General features: G+C 42.6%; 1 protein-coding gene across 1 annotated transcript in view; it reads right to left on the reverse strand.

The window, feature by feature from the left end:
* Nucleotides 1–1,050: 1,050 nt before the first annotated feature.
* Nucleotides 1,051–19,373, reverse strand: part of LOC114656405 (ubiquinone/menaquinone biosynthesis C-methyltransferase UbiE-like) — a 29,928-nt gene continuing 11,605 nt past the window's right edge. Inside the window, exons 3-6 of the mRNA XM_028808031.2 lie at nucleotides 16,642–16,858; nucleotides 14,138–14,238; nucleotides 10,479–10,616; nucleotides 1,051–1,384 (exon numbers count right to left, since the gene is read on the reverse strand). Coding sequence (XP_028663864.1) covers nucleotides 1,294–1,384; nucleotides 10,479–10,616; nucleotides 14,138–14,238; nucleotides 16,642–16,858 — 547 coding nt within the window. The 3' untranslated portion in view covers nucleotides 1,051–1,293. The remainder of the gene's footprint in view (nucleotides 1,385–10,478; nucleotides 10,617–14,137; nucleotides 14,239–16,641; nucleotides 16,859–19,373) is intronic.

Below are 19,373 nucleotides of genomic sequence, written 5' to 3' on the forward strand. Positions count from 1 at the left end.
CATTTCATCAATTGGAGGTAAAAGAAAATTGATAGATGATGATAACCACATTTAGGTGTTTTCAAAGAAAACAGTCAATGAACAACATGGAATCTGGGTCTGTGAAAAACGTTCCATCTGCAAAGGACGTGTTTGGACAGTCGGTTTGGAAGGCCCAGTTGTAAAGGTGGTAACTAAGCAGAATCACTCAGCTCAAGCTGCACAACTGGAAGCATTGTGATTGGTTGATCAAATCCGGCAACACGCAACAACCACAAACGAACGACCACAACAGATTGTTGTATCCGTTGTTGCAGGGGCACATGCCAATGTCACGGCATTGCTTCCTAGAAAAGACTCGCTGAAATGAACCATTCGTTATGTTTGAAACCACAACGGTGCTCCTGCTTTGACAAACAGTGTTCAAGACTTAGTAATTCCACAAAATTATCAAGAAATTATTGTCGATGGCAGTGTGCAACAATTTTTGATGTATGATTCTCAAGACAAATTGCTCCCAGGTGGCATGCTTATTTTTTCCACTCTTAACAATCTTCATTTACTGGCAAGTAGCCAGGAGTGGTTTTCTGATGTATGGGCGAATTGTGCTGGGGGCGAAATGTGAAAAGCGAAATTTCTGTAAACCGACGCATATAGAGGAGAAGAGGGGCCAAGGGCAGAATATTTTAATGCTATTATATCCTTCAAACATCATCCACTTCCCTCTCGGGTGGTGAAGTGTAGTAATCGCGTCCCGTATCGGTCAATTGTTACAAGCTAATCCACAATCTCTTTACTGCAGAGCAGCAGCACTACCGCGGTGCCACCTCACAGGCACATTCAAGCTGGCAGATACAGAACTGGAAATTCCCAAAGACAGACAGACAGACAGACCCACAGCACAAACCCGTCTCAGTGACCATTGAGTCACTTTAGGATGGGGAGTGGGGGGAGTCACTTATAGTAAACTGTGCGAAATAAATTTAACAACATACACAGACAGAGGAATTTCAATGTGAAATCTAATAAGTAAGGGGGAAGAAAAAAAAAAAAATCAGGGCAAGCACAATATACTGCACATCGCACTTTATTTTTGGTTTTAAATTTCACTTTTTTTTCATTGTTAGAAAAATGTTAAAAGCTGGTTGAAGAATAAAAAAAGAAAGACAGAAGACTACAAAAACAATATGGAGCTGCACCTTTGACGCACAGCCGATAGCAAAAATGAAAAAGCAGAACCTCGTCTAAGTGGAACGACGACTGACTGATTAAATATGCCATATGTGATCAATCAAATCATATATCTGTTTGTCCTTATTTTGGTTTGGAAGCCAATATACAGTAGTAATGCACCCACATTTCCAGCTCTGTCTCAGGTGATGAGACCTTCATCTCCTCTAGAAATCTAGAAGGGAAACATGAATATACAAATTAGGGAAATCCATATGCTGTTATCAGTTTCAACAGTAATCTACCCAACCTATAGCATGGATGATGTTACACTTTACCATCTTTGACCAGATTTTAAAAATGGCTGTTGTGATAAAAGGCTGTGAGAAATAGTTACATTTTTCATGACACCATGTCTGTATGTGGATAACTTAAGTTATAAGCTACCCTGGGTCACTGGATTAAACATTTCAAATATTGCAATCACAAACTGGTAAATATTCCTACCTAACATGGCACCTTTTACATTTTCTGGTACTACTAACTGCCTCATTTCTGCCCCCCGCAACTCAGTTGGCTCCCAAGATCTCGTTTGTGTCATTTCTTAAAGTGGTACTCAGGCCCAGAAACACAAGGCCTTGAACAGAGAGAGCCCTTCTGGATTTGCAGAGCAATATTTTCCCACAGCTCTCGTTTCTTCAATACATTATTATTAGCAGAACACATTTTTTTTAATTTATATAACAGTACTGAATAATCCAGTTGGGAATGTACATAAAAAATTCTTAAAGGATGTGAATGTATCTTTTTTTAAACAGTATGTGTTCATGTGTGGTGAGCGTCTCCCACACTGTTCACCTTTAAGTGAAAGGTGGGCTGTAGATTTTAACAGAAGAGCCATAGACAAAATATAAAACACAGGAATACCTTTTGGCCAAAACAAAAAAATGTATCATTTATACTGTACAGTACTGTAACTGAGCTCACACTGGGAAATTAGAAAGAACAAGTTAAACTGTGAACACCACAATTAAAAGAAAAGAAAGGCTTTAATTTTCAGTTGTTACAGGTGAGCGGGTGCTTCACACAAGACAAGCACAAAGGCTACTTGCCTTTATTTCTGTTTAGATAGATAGATAGATAGATAGATAGATAGATAGATAGATAGATAGATAGATAGATAGATAGATAGATAGATAGATATGAAAGGCACTATATAATAGATAGATAGATAGATAGATAGATAGATAGATAGATAGATAGATAGATAGATAGATAGATAGATATGAAAGGCACTATATTATAGATAGATAGATAGATAGATAGATAGATAGATATGAAAGGCACTATATAATAGATAGATAGATAGATAGATAGATAGATAGATAGATAGATAGATAGATAGATAGATAGATATGAAAGGCACTATATTATAGATAGATAGATAGATAGATAGATAGATAGATAGATAGATAGATAGATATGAAAGGCACTATATAATAGATAGATAGATATGAAAGGCACTATATAATAGATAGATAGATAGATAGATAGATAGATAGATAGATAGATAGATAGATAGATATGAAAGGCACTATATTATAGATAGATAGATAGATAGATAGATATGAAAGGCACTATATTATAGATAGATAGATAGATAGATAGATAGATAGATAGATAGATAGATAGATATGAAAGGCACTATATAATAGATAGATAGATAGATATGAAAGGCACTATATTATAGATAGATAGATAGATAGATAGATAGATAGATAGATAGATAGATAGATAGATAGATATGAAAGGCACTATATTATAGATAGATAGATAGATAGATAGATAGATAGATAGATAGATAGATAGATAGATAGATAGATAGATATGAAAAGCACTATATTATAGATAGATAGATAGATAGATATGAAAGGCACTATATTATAGATAGATAGATAGATAGATAGATAGATAGATAGATAGATAGATAGATAGATATGAAAGGCACTATATTATAGATAGATAGATAGATAGATATGAAAGGCACTATATGATAGATAGATAGATAGATAGATAGATAGATAGATAGATAGATAGATAGATAGATAGATAGATATGAAAGGCACTATATAATAGATAGATAGATAGATATGAAAGGCACTATATTATGGATAGATAGATAGATAGATAGATAGATAGATAGATAGATAGATAGATAGATAGATAGATAGATAGATAGATATGAAAGGCACTATATTATAGATAGATAGATAGATAGATAGATAGATAGATAGATAGATAGATAGATAGATATGAAAAGCACTATATTATAGATAGATAGATAGATAGATATGAAAGGCACTATATTATAGATAGATAGATAGATAGATACATAGATAGATAGATAGATAGATATGAAAGGCACTATATTATAGATAGATAGATAGATAGATAGATAGATAGATAGATAGATAGATAGATAGATAGATAGATATGAAAGGCACTATATGATAGATACCCCTCCTTTAACCGCCACCTTATCGTGGTGGAGGGGTTTGCGTGTCCCAATGATCCTAGGAGCTCTGTTGTCCGGGGCTTTATGCCTCTGGTAGGGCCACCCAAGGCAAACTGGTCCTAGGTGAGGGATGAGACAAAGAGCGGTTAAACAAAACCTCCTATGATGAAAAACAATTTTGGACGGCGTTTTCCCTTGCCCGGACGCGGGTCACCAGGGCCCCACTCTGGAGCCAGGCCTGGAGGTGGGGCTCGATGGCGAGCACCTGGTGGCCGGGCCTGCACCCATGGGGCTCGGCCGGGCACAGCCCGAAGAGGCAACGTGGGTCCCCCTTCCCGTGGGCTCACCACCTATGGGAGGGGCCAAGGAGGTCGGGTGCAGTGTGAGTTGGGTGGTGGCCGAAGGCGGGGACCTTGGCGGTCCGATCCTCGGCTACAGAAACTGGCTCTTGGGACGTGGAATGTCACCTCTCTGAAGGGGAAGGAGCCTGAGCTAGTGCGCGAAGTTGAGAGGTTCCGGCTAGATATAGTCGGGCTCACCTCGACGCACAGCTTGGACTCTGGAACCAATCTCCTTGAGAGGGGCTGGACTCTCTACCACTCTGGAATTGCCCCCGGTGAGAGGCGCCGAGCGGGTGTGGGTATACTTATTGCCCCCCGACTTGGAGCCTGTACATTGGGGTTTACCCCAGTAGACGAGAGGGTAGCCTCCCTTCGCCTTCAGGTGGGGGGACGGGTCCTAACTGTTGTTTGTGCGTATGCACCAAACAGCAGTTCGGAGTACCCACCCTTTTTGGAGTCCCTGGAGGGGGTGCTAGAGGGCATACCTTCTGGGGACTCCCTCGTTCTGCTGGGAGACTTCAATGCTCACGTGGGCAAAGACAGTGAGACCTGGAAGGGCGTGATTGGGAGGAATGGCCCCCCCGATCTGAACCCGAGTGGTGTTTTGTTATTGGACTTCTGTGCTCGTCACGGATTGTCCATAACGAACACCATGTTCAAGCATAGGGGTGTTCATATGTGCACTTGGCACCAGGACACCCTAGGCCTCAGTTCGATGATCGACTTTGTGGTCGTGTCGTCGGACTTGCGGCCACATGTCTTGGACACTCGGGTGAAGAGAGGGGCGGAGCTGTCAACTGATCACTACCTGGTGGTGAGTTGGCTTCGATGGTGGGGGAGGATGCCGGTCAGGCATGGTAGGCCCAAACGTGTTGTGAGGGTCTGCTGGGAACGTCTGGCAGAGCCCCCTGTCAGAAGTAGCTTCAACTCCCACCTCCGGCAGAACTTCGACCACATCCCGAGGGAGGTGGGGGACATTGAGTCCGAATGGGCCATGTTCCGTGCCTCTATTGTTGAGGCAGCTGACCGGAGCTGTGGCCGTAAGGTGGTTGGTGCCTGTCGTGGCAGCAATCCCCGAACCCGTTGGTGGACACCGGCGGTGAAGGATGCCGTCAAGCTGAAGAAGGAGTCCTACCGGTCCCTTTTGTCCTGTGGGACCCTGGAGGTAGCTGATAGGTACTGGCAGGCCAAGCGGAATGCGGCTTTGGTGGTTGCTGAGGCAAAAACTCGGGCGTGGGAGGAGTTTGGGGAGGCCATGGAGAACGACTTTCGGACGGCTTCGAGGAGATTCTGGTCCACCATCCGGCGTCTCAGGAAGGGGAAGCAGTGCAGTGTCAACACTGTATATGGTGGGGATGGTGCGCTGCTGACCTCGACTTGGGACGTTGTGGGTCGGTGGGGGGAGTACTTCAAAGACCTCCTGAATCCCATTAACATGCCTTCCAATGAGGAAGCAGAGCCTGGGGACTCAGAGGTGGGCTCCCCCATCTTTGGGACTGAGGTCACTGAGGTGGTCAAAAAACTCCTTGGTGGCAGGGCCCCGGGGGTGGATGAGATACGCCCGGAGGTCCTCAAGGCTCTGGATGTTGTAGGACTGTCTTGGTTGACACGCCTCTGCAACATCGCATGGACATAAGGGACAGTGCCTCTGGATTGGCAGACCGGGGTGGTAGTCCCCCTCTTTAAGAAGGGGGATCGGAGGGTGTGTTCCAACTACAGAGGGATCACACTCCTCAGCCTCCCTGGAAAAGTCGATTCAGGGGTCCTGGAGAGGAGGGTCCGTCGGATAGTCGAGCCTCGGATTCAGGAGGAACAGTGTGGTTTTCGTCCTGGTCGCGGAACAGTGGACCAGCTCTACACCCTTAGCAGGGTCCTGGAGGGTGCATGGGAGTTTGCCCAACCAGTCTACATGTGTTTTGTGGACTTGGAAAAGGCATTCGACCGTGTCCCTCGGGGAATCCTGTGGGGGGTACTCCGAGAGTATGAGGTACCGGCCCCCCTGGTAAGGGCTGTTCGGTCCCTGTACGATCGGTGCCAGTGCACGGTCCGCATTGCCGGCAGTAAGTCGAACCCGTTTCCAGTGAGAGTTGGACTCCGCCAGGGCTGCCCTTTGTCACCGATTCTGTTCATAACTTTTATGGACAGAATTTCTAGGCGCAGCCAGGGCGTTGAGGGGGTCCGGTTTGGTGGGCTCAGGATTGGGTCACTGCTTTTTGCAGATGATGTTGTCCTATTTGCTTCATCAGACCGTGATCTTCAGCTCTCTCTGGATCAGTTCGCAGCCGAGTGTGAAGCGGCTGGGATGAGAATCAGCACCTCCAAATCCGAGACCATGGTCCTCAGCCGGAAAAGGGTGGAGTGTCCTCTCAGGGTTGGTAGCGAGATCCTGCCTCAAGTGGAGGAGTTCAAGTATCTCGGGATCTTGTTCACGAGTGAGGGAAGAATGGAGCGTGAGATCGACAGGCGGATCGGTGCGGCATCCGCAGTAATGCGGGCTCTGCATCGGTCTGTCGTGGTGAAAAAGAAGCTGAGCCGCAAGGCGAAGCTCTCAATTTACCAGTCGATCTATGTTCCTACCCTCACCTATGGTCATGAACTATGGGCAGTGACCGAAAGAACGAGATCGCGAATACAAGCGGCTGAAATGAGTTTCCTCCGCAGGGTGTCTGGGCTTTCCCTTAAAGATAGGGTGAGAAGCTCAGTCATCCGGGAGGGGCTCAGAGTAGAGCCGCTGCTCCTCCGCATCGAGAGGAGTCAGATGAGGTGGCTCGGGCATCTGATCAGGATGCCTCCTGGACGCCTCCCTAGTGAGGTGTTCTGGGCACGTCTAACCGGGAGGAGGCCCCGGGGAAGACCCAGTACATGCTGGAGGGACTATGTCTCTCGACTGGCCTGGGAACGCCTTGGGATTCTCCTGGAAGAGCTAGAAGAAGTGGCCAGGGAGAGGGAAGTCTGGGCATCTCTGCTCAAGCTGCTGCCCCCGCGACCCGACCTCGGATAAGCGGGAGACGATGGATGGATGGATGGATGGATATATGATAGATAGATAGATAGATAGATAGATAGATAGATAGATAGATAGATAGATAGATAGATAGATAGATAGATAGATAGATAGATAGATAGATAGATAGATAGATAGATAGATAGATAACTTTATTAATCCCCAAGAATTCCCTATAAAAAATGTCATGTAAATAATAAAAAAATATGTCTGCTGTATCAGAAAACTGTAAAAACAAATCCCTTGTAAGCACCTCTGTACACAGTGGATTATAAGGATAGCAATCATCTTTTACAACTTGCAGGATCACTTTTTTGCCAAAAGTGCAGAAGAGCACTCACAAATGAAAAGGCTGCTCTATGTAAGTTTAACAAGTGTCCAGTTTATACAGCACTTGATCTGCACTAGACATTAAAAACAACTTTGAGGGATCTACAGTGGTGTGAAAAACTATTTGCCCCTTCCTGATTTCTTATTCTTTTGCATGTTTGTCACACAAAATGTTTCTGATCATCAAACACATTTAACCATTAGTCAAATATAACACAAGTAAACACAAAATGCAGTTTTTAAATGATGGTGTTTATTATTTAGGGAGAAAAAAAATCCAAACCTACATGGCCCTGTGTGAAAAAGTAATTGCCCCCTTGTTAAAAAATAACCTAACTGTGGTGTATCACACCTGAGTTCAATTTCCATAGCCACCCCCAGGCCTGATTACTGCCACACCTGTTTCAATCAAGAAATCACTTAAATAGGAGCTGCCTGACACAGAGAAGTAGACCAAAAGCACCTCAAAAGCTAGACATCATGCCAAGATCCAAAGAAATTCAGGAACAAATGAGAACAGAAGTAATTGAGATCTATCAGTCTGGTAAAGGTTATAAAGCCATTTCTAAAGCTTTGGGACTCCAGCGAACCACAGTGAGAGCCATTATCCACAAATGGCAAAAACATGGAACAGTGGTGAACCTTCCCAGGAGTGGCCGGCCGACTAAAATTACCCCAAGAGCGCAGAGACGACTCATCCGAGAGGTCACAAAAGACCCCAGGACAACGTCTAAAGAACTGCAGGCCTCACTTGCCTCAATTAAGGTCAGTGTTCACGACTCCACCATAAGAAAGAGACTGGGCAAAAACGGCCTGCATGGCAGATTTCCAAGACGCAAACCACTGTTAAGCAAAAAGAACATTAGGGCTCGTCTCAATTTTGCTAAGAAACATCTCAATGATTGCCAAGACTTTTGGGAAAATACCTTGTGGACTGATGAGTCAAAAGTTGAACTTTTTGGAATGCAAATGTCCCGTTACATCTGGCGTAAAAGGAACACAGCATTTCAGAAAAAGAACATCATACTAACAGTAAAATATGGTGGTGGTAGTGTGATGGTCTGGGGTTGTTTTGCTGCTTCAGGACCTGGAAGGCTTGCTGTGATAGATGGAACCATGAATTCTACTGTCTACCAAAAAATCCTGAAGGAGAATGTCCGTCCATCTGTTCGTCAACTCAAGCTGAAGCGATCTTGGGTGCTGCAACAGGACAATGACCCAAAACACACCAGCAAATCCACCTCTGAATGGCTGAAGAAAAACAAAATGAAGACTTTGGAGTGGCCTAGTCAACGTCCTGACCTGAATCCAATTGAGATGCTATGGCATGACCTTAAAAAGGCGGTTCATGGTAGAAAACCCTCAAATAAAGCTGAATTACAACAATTTTGCAAAGATGAGTGGGCCAAAATTCCTCCAGAGCGCTGTAAAAGACTCATTGCAAGTTATCGCAAACGCTTGATTGCAGTTATTGCTGCTAAGGGTGGCCCAACCAGTTATTAGGTTCAGGGGGCAATTACTTTTTCACACAGGGCCATGTAGGTTTGGATTTTTTTTTCTCCCTAAATAATAAAAACCACCATTTACAAACTGCATTTTGTGTTTATTTGTGTTATATTTGACTAATGGTTAAATGTGTTTGATGATCAGAAACATTTTGTGTGACAAACATGCAAAAGAATAAGAAATCAGGAAGGGGGCAAATAGTTTTTCACACCACTGTATCTATCTATCTATCTTACTTATGACATTACAGTACTGGGGTGATGTACCATGTTAGCCATTATGGATGTAGTTAGATGTTAAGCAAAATGACCCCTTTATATTGGCTAACTAGAAGGATTACAATATGCAGGCTTTCAAGGCAACTCAGGCCCCTTCTTCAAGCAAGATGTAATCATGTAATTGCTTTGTAATTGTAATTGTTTGCAATTGTAATTGTTTGCAATTGAAATTGCTTTGCAATTGAAATGGTTTGTAATTGATTATTTCTTGCCTGAAGAAGGGGCCTGAGTTGCCTTGAAAGCCTGCATATTGTAATCTTTCTAGTTAGCCAATAGAAAGTGTTATTTTGCTTAACTTCTTATGGCATTACATAAATCTACACTTCTTCTTTTGGCTGCTCCCGTTAGGGGTTGCTACAGTGGATCATCTTTTTCCATCTCATCCTGTCCTCGTCATCTTGCTCTGTTACACTCGTCACCTGCATGTTCTCTCTCAACACATCCATAAACCTCCTCTTAGGCCTTCCTCTCCTCCTCTTTACCTGACAGCTCTATTCTTAGCACCCTTCTCCCAATATACCCAGCATCTCTCCAAACCAACGCAATCTCGCCTCTCTGACTTTGTCTCCCAACTGCCCAACCTTAGCTGACACTCTAATGTCCTCATTTCTAATCCTGTCCATCCTTGTCACACTCAATGCAAATCTTAACATCTTTATCTCTGCCACCTCCAGCTCTGTGTCCTGTGCCACCGTCTCCAACCCATATAACACAGCTGGTCTCACTACCGTCCTGTAGCTCTTCCTTTTGGTTGTAATTTAGTTACTTATTTTTTTAATAAAAGACCAGACCATGGCAACTTTTGTAAATTCTGGGGTATTTAATGGTGGAAACAACTTTATCAACAGCTTTGTTGAAGGACTGCACAAAGGCACGTGTGATTTACATCTCAGGCTCTTATGATCCAGCAGGGCCATTATCAGTACACTGTAGGTGTTACTTCCCAGTTAAATGGTTACACTGCTTGTTGCAGATGAGATGTAACTTAATACAAACACACAGAACAAGATCTCTAATTAATGAATATCAATTTCCTCCAACCACTTGAGCCCAAAGAAAGGCAACTTTCCTTCTATAGGTTGTCAATGTTACAGTAGGGGGCACTGCTGGGAAACAGCCTGGTCAGACAAAACCCTGAAGTAAATACGTTAAGAACAATTGGAGGACTCCACTCCAAAAAAGGAAGGTCACTGAACAATTATATGCACAGTAAATCAAAGACAAATAGTATGGCTTTTGTTATTGTGCTTATAAAATAAACTTTATCAGGCAAATTTCCACAAATAATATAAAAAAAAAAATACCCAATAAGCACTTTTCTTTCCATAAAATAAACCACAATCAGTACATCTTACCTTTGTTCTATTCTCTGCAAGACTGCATTTGCAACATCCGGCTCTGCCTTTAACAGGTTCTGATAAGGTGAGAAAGACTCGGTCAGCCCCACAATATCAGATACCGGTTTGCGTATCTTGTATATAATATCTTCGACTCTGCAAAAGGGAGAAAAGGAAAATATTAATGCATAAAAATAAAGGGTGTGAAATATTTTAATTGGCATGGATTCTTTTTGTATAATCTTGAACACACAGTTAAATAAAGCAAACATGCGGACTTCAAGAGCTTAGTGCCCTGCGTGGTACTATAATGTGATTGAGTTTGTCAAACACACACCCAAATAGTATGTTTGTTCATACAGTTGTTCATTACACATTAACTAAATAGCAACTGGACAATCTTTAGGGCTAAGAGAATTACCACTGGTTACCTCTGTCATTCAGGATTGACTTTAAAATTCTGCTTATGGTTTATAAAGCCCTAAATAATCTCGCCCCATCTTATATATCGGAATGTCTGACATCTTATATTCCAAATCGTAACCTCAGATCCTCAAATGAGTGTCTCCATAGAATTCCAAGAGCAAAACTTAAAAGAAGTGGTGAGGCGGGTGGCCTTCTGCTGTTATATGCACCTAAAATCTGGAATAGCCTGCCAGAAGGAATTCGCCAGGCTGATACAGTGGAGCACTTCAGAAAACTGCTGAAAACACATTATTTTAACATGGCCTTCTAATAACTTCACTGTAATTTAATCCTGATACTCTGTATATCCAATTCATTATAATAACTATTCATGGTGTATCTGTACAATCCCCTACTCTCTCTACTGCTTCCTTTTCCGGTGTCCTTTTGGTGGTGGCCTACTCAAAGCACCGTGATGTTCCAACGGTGATGTATTAAAAACCAGAAGTCTGCATGACCATCATCATCAAGTTCTTCCATGAGAACCCTAAATACAAAGAGGACTATTTCATATATGTCAGGTAGAATGCCCAGAGGGGACTGGGTGGTCTCGTGGCCTGGAACCCCTGCAGATTTTATTTTTTTCTCCAGCTGGAGTTTTTTTTTTTGTTTTTTCTGTCCCCCCTGGCCATCGGACCTTACTCTTTTTCTATGTTAACTAATGTCTTATTTTAATTTCTTATTTTGTCTTTTATTTTTCTTTTCTTCATTATGTAAAGCACTTTGAGCTACTTTTTTGTATGAAAATGTGCTATATAAATAAATGTTGTTGTAATTCCAAGTTTGCTAAAAAAAAAAAAAAATATATCTAAATGCACAGCATCATGCTGCTGGGTTAAAATCCAACATCTGTCTGTCTGTCTGCTTTTGACGAGAGAACTACTTAACGGATTTAGATCAGGTTTTTTTCTAGAATTTGCTTGAACATTCCGGTTGATTCTGCAACTTCTCTCATCGCGCTAAGTATCAGAGTTTGCAAGCAGGAGCGATATATTTGTGCTAATCCAAGACAGAGGCTGTGGGCCGAGGGGAGTGGGAAGCGTGACGTCAGGAGTGGGGAGCCAGGCAGGGCCCTCCTCGCTGTCCTGTTTCACTAATACGCAGATGGAGCCGCGGGGGACGGCTAGTGTTAAAATAACTTGGAAATATGTCATTTTTTTTATAGAGCTGATAAAAACTAACTTTTGATTATTCCTCACTGCAATACCAAAGCCTTTTCTTCACAACGGCAAAAAATGTAGAGAAGCTAACAGACGTTCATTGCAGTATGAGGTGTATGTTTTCCCTGGAGAATTCATTTTCTCCCTAAACACATGCTGTTAGGGCAACTGAGAGGGTGTGCCTTATACTGCCAGTAACACTGCTCTAAAAAGGTAAGTTTTGGGGAAAAAAGTTCAACTTTTAGCTCCATGTTTTTATCCCAATTTTTGTAAAATACCCTCTTTCCTACTCTGAAACGCTGTTAAAAAATTCTTACACAATAATGAAGCTGAGCTCCATGTTTGCCTCTCCTATACAGTGCATCCAGAAAGTATTCACAGCGCATCACTTTTTCACATTTTGTTATGTTACAGCCTTATTCCAAAAAGGATTACATTCAGATTTTTTTCCTCAGAATTCTACACACAACATCCCATAATGACAACGTGAAAAAAGTTTGATTTTTGCAAATTTATTAAAAATAAAAAAATTGAGAAATCCCATGTACGTAAGTATTCACAGCCTTTGCTCAATACTTTGTCGATGCACCTTTGGCAGCAATTCCAGCCTCAAGTCTTGTTGAATATGATGCCACAAGCTTGGCACACCTATCCTTGGCCAGTTTGGCCCATTCCTCTTTGCAGCCCCTCTCAAGCTCCATCAGGTTGGATGGGAAGTGTCGGTGCACAGCCATTTTAAGATCTCTCCAGAGATGTTCAATCGGATTCAACTCTGGGCTCTGGCTGGGCCACTCAAGGACATTCACAGAGTTGTCCTGAAGCCACTCCTTTGATATCTTGGCTGTGTGCTTAGGGTCGTTGTCCTGCTGAAAGATGAACCTTCGCCCCAGTCTGAGGTCAAGAGTGCTCTGGAGCAGGTTTTCATCCAGGATGTCTCTGTATATTGCTGCAGTCATCTTTCCCTTTATCCTGACTAGTCTCCTAGTTGCTGCCGCTGAAAAACATCCCCACAGCATGATGCTGCCACCACCATGCTTCACTGCAGGGATGGTGCCAGGTTTCCTCCAAACGTGACGCCTGGCATTCACACCAAAGAGTTCAATCTTTGTCTCATCAGACCAGAGAATTTTCTCTCTCATGGTCTGAGAGTCCTTCAGGTGCCTTTTGGCAAACTCCAGGCGGGCTGCCATGTGCCTTTTACTAAGGAGTGGCTTCCATCTGGCCACTCTACCATACAGGCCTGATTGGTGGATTGCTGCAGAGATGGTTGTCCTTCTGGAAGGTTCTCCTCTCTCCACAGAGGACCTCTGGAGCTCTGAGAGAGTGACCATCGGGTTCTTGGTCACCTCCCTGGCTAAGGCCCTTCTCCCGCGATCGCTCAGTTTAGATGGCCGGCCAGCTCTAGGAAGAGTCCTGGTGGTTTCGAACTTCTTCCACTTATGGATGATGGAGGCCACTGTGCTCATTGGGACCTTCAAAGCAGCAGAAATATTTCTGTAACCTTCTCCAGATTTGTGCCTCGAGACAATCCTGTCTCGGAGGTCTACAGACAATTCCTTTGACTTCATGCTTGGTTTGTGCTCTGACATGAACTGTCAACTGTGGGACCTTCTATAGACAGGTGTGTGCTTTTCCAAATCATGTCCAGTCAACTGAATTTGCCACAGGTGGACTCCAATGAAGCTGCAGAAACATCTCAAGGATGATCGGGGAAACAGGATGCACCTGAGCTCAGTTTTGAGCTTCATGGCAAAGGCTGTGAATACTTATGTACATGTGCTTTCTCAATTTTTTGATTTTTAATAAATTTGCACCTCAAGTAAACTTTTTTCATGTTGTCATTATGGGGTGTTGTGTGTAGAATTCTGAGGAAAAAAATGAATGGAATCCATTTTGGAATAAGGCTGTAACATAACAAAAGGTGGAAAAAGTGATGCACTGTGAATACTTTCCGGATGCATTGTATATAAGAAACATAAAATATAAAAGGGGTAAACCATAACACAACATTAAAAATAAATTGCAATCTCCAAGAATAAATTATAATCTTACCTTTCCTTGTCAGGGTAAGCGATAGCTTCAAACATTTCTTGTAACATTGTGTCATTTTTGCCACCTTGAACTGCTATGTAGGGAAAGAAAGGCCTGCACTCCTACATAAAAAAAAAATTAAAAAATAAATAAATAAATAAAGAGTAGTTCATTGCCAGAATTTAAAAAAATGTAATTTCAGACTGGGAACTCAAAGGACAGCAGGTGCTTATCCACAGAGCTACCCTAAAAGACATTCATTAACAACTTTGAGGAAAATGTCATCAACAAACAGCACTGATAAATGCAATGTGCGACAGTCAGGCAATCAGTTGGGGGTACAACAGGGCATGTTTTATACAGAAATGGGTCTTAGTGTAAACAGCCTAATAAACTTCATAAAATACTAGCCATCCCAGCGACTTTGCCTGTGTAGTAGTGAAACACGACAGCGAGAAAGGCCCCGTCTGGCTCCCCACACCTGACGTCACGCATCCACCTTCCCTTGACACGCAGCCTCTGTCTTGGATTAGCGCGAATATATCACTCCTGAAAGCGAACTGTGATTCTTACTGCGATGAGAGAAGGCACAAAAATCAACCGGAATGTTCAAGCAAATTCCAGAAAAAAACCCGATCTAAATCCGTTAAGTAGTTCTCTCGTGAAAAGCGAACAGACATACAGACGTTACATGATATATATATATGTTTGTTTATTAAGAATAAAAATTAAGATTCCTTGAATATATAACACAACAATCTAGTGCTTAACATAAGAACAGAAGGGTAGGAAGAATATTTATTAACAAGTTTATAATAAAAAAAAAATTAAGCGTGTAAAAGCCACTTTAATGAACAATCCACTACATCACAGGAGATAAGCATTTACCTCCTCAACAAGAAGATCACATTATATTTCAAGAGAGCCTGCACATGCATGCCACACAGTTAATTCATACTTTGAATCTGTTAATAAAAATGCACAGATCCATTAAAAATGTTTGCCAGTAAATCAGGCATATTTATATATATACTGTATATATATATATATACATATTTGCAGTTGGAGATCCACAAAGGGAGAAAAAACGAATCACGTATCATAAAATAGTTTTATTCCTGAGCTTTCAACCCCTATCAGGGGTCTTCATCGGAGGATAATGCTTAGACTTACAAGAATCAAAGGCAATATATAGCAACACATTCAGTGGGGGGTGGGTGGAGGTGACTAAGTCAGTATGCTCAAGGGGGGGGGGTGTATCGTTTAATTAATGTGCATATGTCCTTCTTAAGTTGGCATATGCTGGGTTTATGTCCAAGTGTCTGTTGATGGCGTTTTCATCTGATAGCCAAGACTCGGCCAACTCTCTGGCGCTTTTTGTACTGGCCTTAAATTTTACTTTTACGTTGTCCCAGTTGAATGTGTGTCCTGTCGATTTAGTATGTGCATATATCAATATATATATATATATATATATATATATATATATATATATATATATATATATATATATATAGTGGCAATCCTTACCCGCCCAGGACACCCACAGTGTGGAAGGACTTGGGGGAGAGAGTATTTGTGGGGCAGTGTCTCCCCTGGGCCAATAAAGGGCAGCCCCCTTGGTTTCCAGTGGGGCCACAGGTTATAAGCATGGGAGCTCAACCCTGCCATTGCCAGGGGGTGCATGGACCTTTCCAGGGCCTTATTTGGTCACACTTCTGCCACACCGGGATGTGTGGCCGGAAGAAGATTGTTAGGCACCTGGAGTCCATCCAGGTGCCCTACAAAAAGGAGCTGCCTCACTCCATAAGTTGGCCAGAGTCGGGAGGAGAGGACAAAGCCCGAGGGGGAATGGAGGGAGAAGGACTGGCGGCAAGAAGGGCTGAATGGTATTGGTGTGGACTGGTACTTTGGGCATGTCAAAGCTGTAAATAAACGTGTGTAGTGTAGCAAAACCTGTCTGCTACCTGTCTGTGTCTGGGTTAAGGTGGCGGTATGCAGCCCCCAGTGGCTTACAATATACATATTATATATATATGTATATTTATATGTATATACATATATATTGTCACACACGTGCGCATGGGAGGCAGCTAAAGGGCTTGAATGAGGGAAATCCTGAGCCAGACCGGGATGTGGCTGAGTGCAATGACTCTTTTTCTCACTTTTCTGCAGACCGTTCATGGGAAATTCCGCCTGGCCCTGTTGACGTCACTTCCGGTTCCGAACCTCTGGATGAAGACCCTTCCGGATCCGACCCCTCTGATGTCATTTCCAGGCCAGAGCCTATGGATGAAGACCCTTCCGGTCCCGGCCCCTTTGACATTACTTCCTATACTGGCCTTTAAAAGCCTCCACCTCTCCCCTATCCCCTCACTTCTGTTTTGGACTACGATTTGTGCACATCAGTGCTATCACTTATTTCAATTTTGTAGCCAGGAAATAATATACGGGTGGCTGCCCCAAACCTTGCTATGGCTCTTTGTTAAGTTTGTGACAATATATTTGACTGCAAGAAAACTGACCTCCTCATAAATTTCACTTAAACGTCCATGGTGAGCTCCAGGAAAATAAAATTCAAATTTTGAAGTGTAACCAAGTAAGGCAATGCACCCCTGAGGCTTTAGAATCCTCTCCACCTCCTTAAGGAACATATCAGTGTCAAAGTAGTGAGCAGCTGTAGCGGCGGCGATCAAATCCACTGAGCTGTTGTCAAAGGGGAGAGTCTCTGCAGGGCACACCCTGGAACAACCAAACAAAAGAAACCATAATCTGAATATCACAATGGACAGGCTGCATTCACTTCTACATCAACATTATTCAGAATACGTATAAAGCCTCCTCACACAAACATCCTTTTTGGTGACAGCAGTCAGTCAATATCTGAACAAAGGAAGTAGAACATCATGCTCATAAATCAATCACTTTGAGGATGGCAGGCATTTTAGGCACGTAAACATACGATTCTGATTTTAACAGAATATTTAATTTTTGACTACTTGTATTGAGTACAGTGGAGATGCATTTTTTTTAGAACTGACGAGGGTTATACAAGACTATTGTCATAATCATTGTAATCAGAAATGGTGTATGCACAACTGTTTACTGGACCAAAATGTACTTCATTAGCCTGTACAGTTTAAAAAACGATGATCATCTAAAAATGTGATTTCTGTTATTTACTTACTAATTTTAATCACAACAGTTTCTTCCAACATTTTTTTGATCTAACCATTGATTTGCCTTGTTTTAATTACATGAGCAACTTGACATAATAAGCTTTCAGACTGTGAAAGTTAGGTTATAACGTATGGGAATTCTTTTGTTTAGAAATCTTATCTTTAAATAAAAGGTTTATAATTGTTACACATACCACCACCTTCTGAACTTCCATTGAGTGCTGGTTTCATTGCAATACACACAGCATCATAAAAAACTGCCCTCACTTTGTTTATTTGCATTATACTTTGGTCAGCTCGTTCTGTGGACAATGGTAGCATATCATAGATAATATCATATCATATCATATCATATCATAGATAATATCCGTTTACACCTCTCTACCAAGGATATCTTGCCCTTCCCAACTGTTGACTCATTCTCTGAGACCGTCCATCCTCTTTGCTCTTTCTCTGTTGCCACACGGGAAGAGGTGGAGGATGTCATCAGGAAAATGAAACCGTCTACTAGTTCCCTGGACCCTTTCCCCTCACCCTTGCTGAGGGCCAACATTTCTGCCATCTCTCCACTTATCACCAGGATAATAAATCAGTCCCTCCTGGCTGGCCATATTCCATCTGCACTAAAAGCTGCTGTCATCAGACCTCTATTGAAAAAATCCACCTTTGATCCTGAAGTTCTCTCCAATTATAGGCCCATCTCCAATCTTCCATTTCTCTCCAAAGTTCTGGAAAAAATAATTGCAGCACAACTTCACGATCATCTCAAACTGAACAATCTGTTTGAAAAGTTTCAGTCTGGTTTTCGCCCTGGCCATAGCACCGAAACAGCCCTGGTCAGGGTCACCAATGATCTTCTGATGACGGCAGATACTGGTTCACCTTCACTACTTATCCTCCTTGACCTGACAGCTGCTTTTGACACAATAGACCATAACATCCTTCTTCACCGCCTGCAATACACTATTGGACTCTCAGGAATTGTTCTAAATTGGTTTACATCATACCTGACTGGCAGAACTGAGCATGTCGCCCTTGGCAGCGCAAAGTCCCACACCCACAACGTCGCCTGTGGTGTTCCACAGGGCTCTGTGCTGGGCCCTATCCTTTTTACTATCTACATGCTCCCCCTTGGAACTGTCATTGGCAGACATGGTTTATCGTTCCATTGCTATGCCGATGACACTCAGCTTTACCTCAGGACTACTCCCACCTCCTCTACTGCTCCTCTGCCAACATCTACATTGTCTACCTGTCTGGAGGAGATAGAGGCATGGATGAGGCTCAATTTTCTTCAGTTGAACAGATCCAAAACAGAAGCCATCTTAGTTGGTACATCACATCATCTTTGCTCTTCTACCATCACCAGTATTACTTTCTCTGGCCAAAATATTCCTCTTTCCACATCTGTTACTAATTTGGGTGTTAGAATGGACTCCCAACTTACTTTTGACACCCACATCAAATATCTCTGTAAGTCATCTTTTTACCATCTCAAGAACATCGCCAAACTCCGCCCATTACTCACCCTGGCAGATGCAGAGAAGCTCGTCCATGCCTTTGTCTCTTCCAGGCTGGATTACTGTAATGCACTCCTCATTGGGATTCCTGGCAAGAGTATCCAGAGACTCCAGTATATTCAGAACAGCGCTGCCAGGATCCTGATGAGGGTGCGAAAGTATGATCACATCACCCCAATCCTGAAAACCCTTCACTGGCTCCCTGTTTCATTCAGAATAGAGTACAAGGTCTCCCTTCTTACCCATCAGTGCATTTATGGACATGCCCCTCTTTATCTACAGGAACTCCTTACCCCCCATAACTCCTTACGTTCCCTCCGCTCTGTACTCACTAACACTCTTCAAGTCCCCAGAACTAAGCTCAGCAGCATGGGTGACAGGGCGTTTTCATCGGTGGCGCCGAGGCTGTGGAATGCCCTTCCTGATTACCTGAGAGCCCCACAGTCGACTGAGGCCTTTAAGCGAAACCTAAAAACTCATCTTTTTAGAAAGTCATTTTGTTAAAGTATTTTATAGACTCTTCTGTTCTTTTTTTATTTTATTATTCTATTTTTACTC

The sequence above is a fragment of the Erpetoichthys calabaricus genome, chromosome 8 (assembly GCF_900747795.2).
Source record: "Erpetoichthys calabaricus chromosome 8, fErpCal1.3, whole genome shotgun sequence".
Taxonomy (NCBI): Eukaryota; Metazoa; Chordata; class Cladistia; order Polypteriformes; family Polypteridae; genus Erpetoichthys; species Erpetoichthys calabaricus.